Source organism: Penaeus monodon, chromosome 19 (genome assembly GCF_015228065.2).
Source record: "Penaeus monodon isolate SGIC_2016 chromosome 19, NSTDA_Pmon_1, whole genome shotgun sequence".
NCBI lineage: Eukaryota > Metazoa > Arthropoda > Malacostraca > Decapoda > Penaeidae > Penaeus > Penaeus monodon.
Genome location: NC_051404.1, coordinates 15,858,733 through 15,859,273, shown reverse-complemented (window position 1 = coordinate 15,859,273; position 541 = coordinate 15,858,733). Strand labels below are relative to the sequence as shown.

The window sequence follows — 541 nt, the reverse complement described above, 5'->3', positions numbered from 1 at the left end:
GGTACACTGCCCCTTCAGAAGACAAACGTGGTAATCGGATTAACGAAGTGCAGCAGATTGGAACAATAAACAGAGGAAAACTGTTTCCCACCAGTACTACTTACTAATTTGCACCTTTCAATCCTACTTACTAATCTGTTTTTTCTCCACTTTGCTCTTGTCCTCACCCTTCCTAGGCGAAGCAGTGTGGTCATGAGTCTTAGCTTTAGAGGCTTTCTTAGGCACGCTACCATCATCGTGGGAGGAAGGGCGGTGGGGCAAAGCGTCAGTACCCTTGCGGCGAGCACTAGTGGAGAGGGACGCTAGAAAAAGAGCATCAGGCCTATAGTGTGGACCTGGCAAGCTTTCGGGTGATGAATGTGTGAGGAGCAAAAGCTGGATATTGATATATTTTGGCCAGGTGTGTCTCATGGGGGCAAGTGTGTGATGCCACATCATGGAAAACCCAAGCTCAGGCTCATGATGTGTGCTCTCTCTCAAACCAATCTTTTTTACAATCTATTGTCAGTCAATAATGTATCACTGCCTCTGAGAGATATTC

At 46.6% G+C, this 541-nt stretch overlaps 1 protein-coding gene across 12 annotated transcripts in view; it reads right to left on the bottom strand.

Moving 5' to 3' along the window:
• Positions 1–541, bottom strand: part of LOC119585093 (proteoglycan 4-like) — a gene marked incomplete at its 5' end in the record, with an annotated part of 27,907 nt that overhangs the window by 17,234 nt on the left and 10,132 nt on the right. For 8 of the 12 annotated variants that reach the window (XM_037933712.1, XM_037933714.1, XM_037933713.1 and 5 more), the window contains 1 exon segment: positions 132–302. In XM_037933712.1, the coding sequence (XP_037789640.1) occupies positions 132–302 (171 nt within the window). 12 annotated transcript variants of the gene reach the window in all.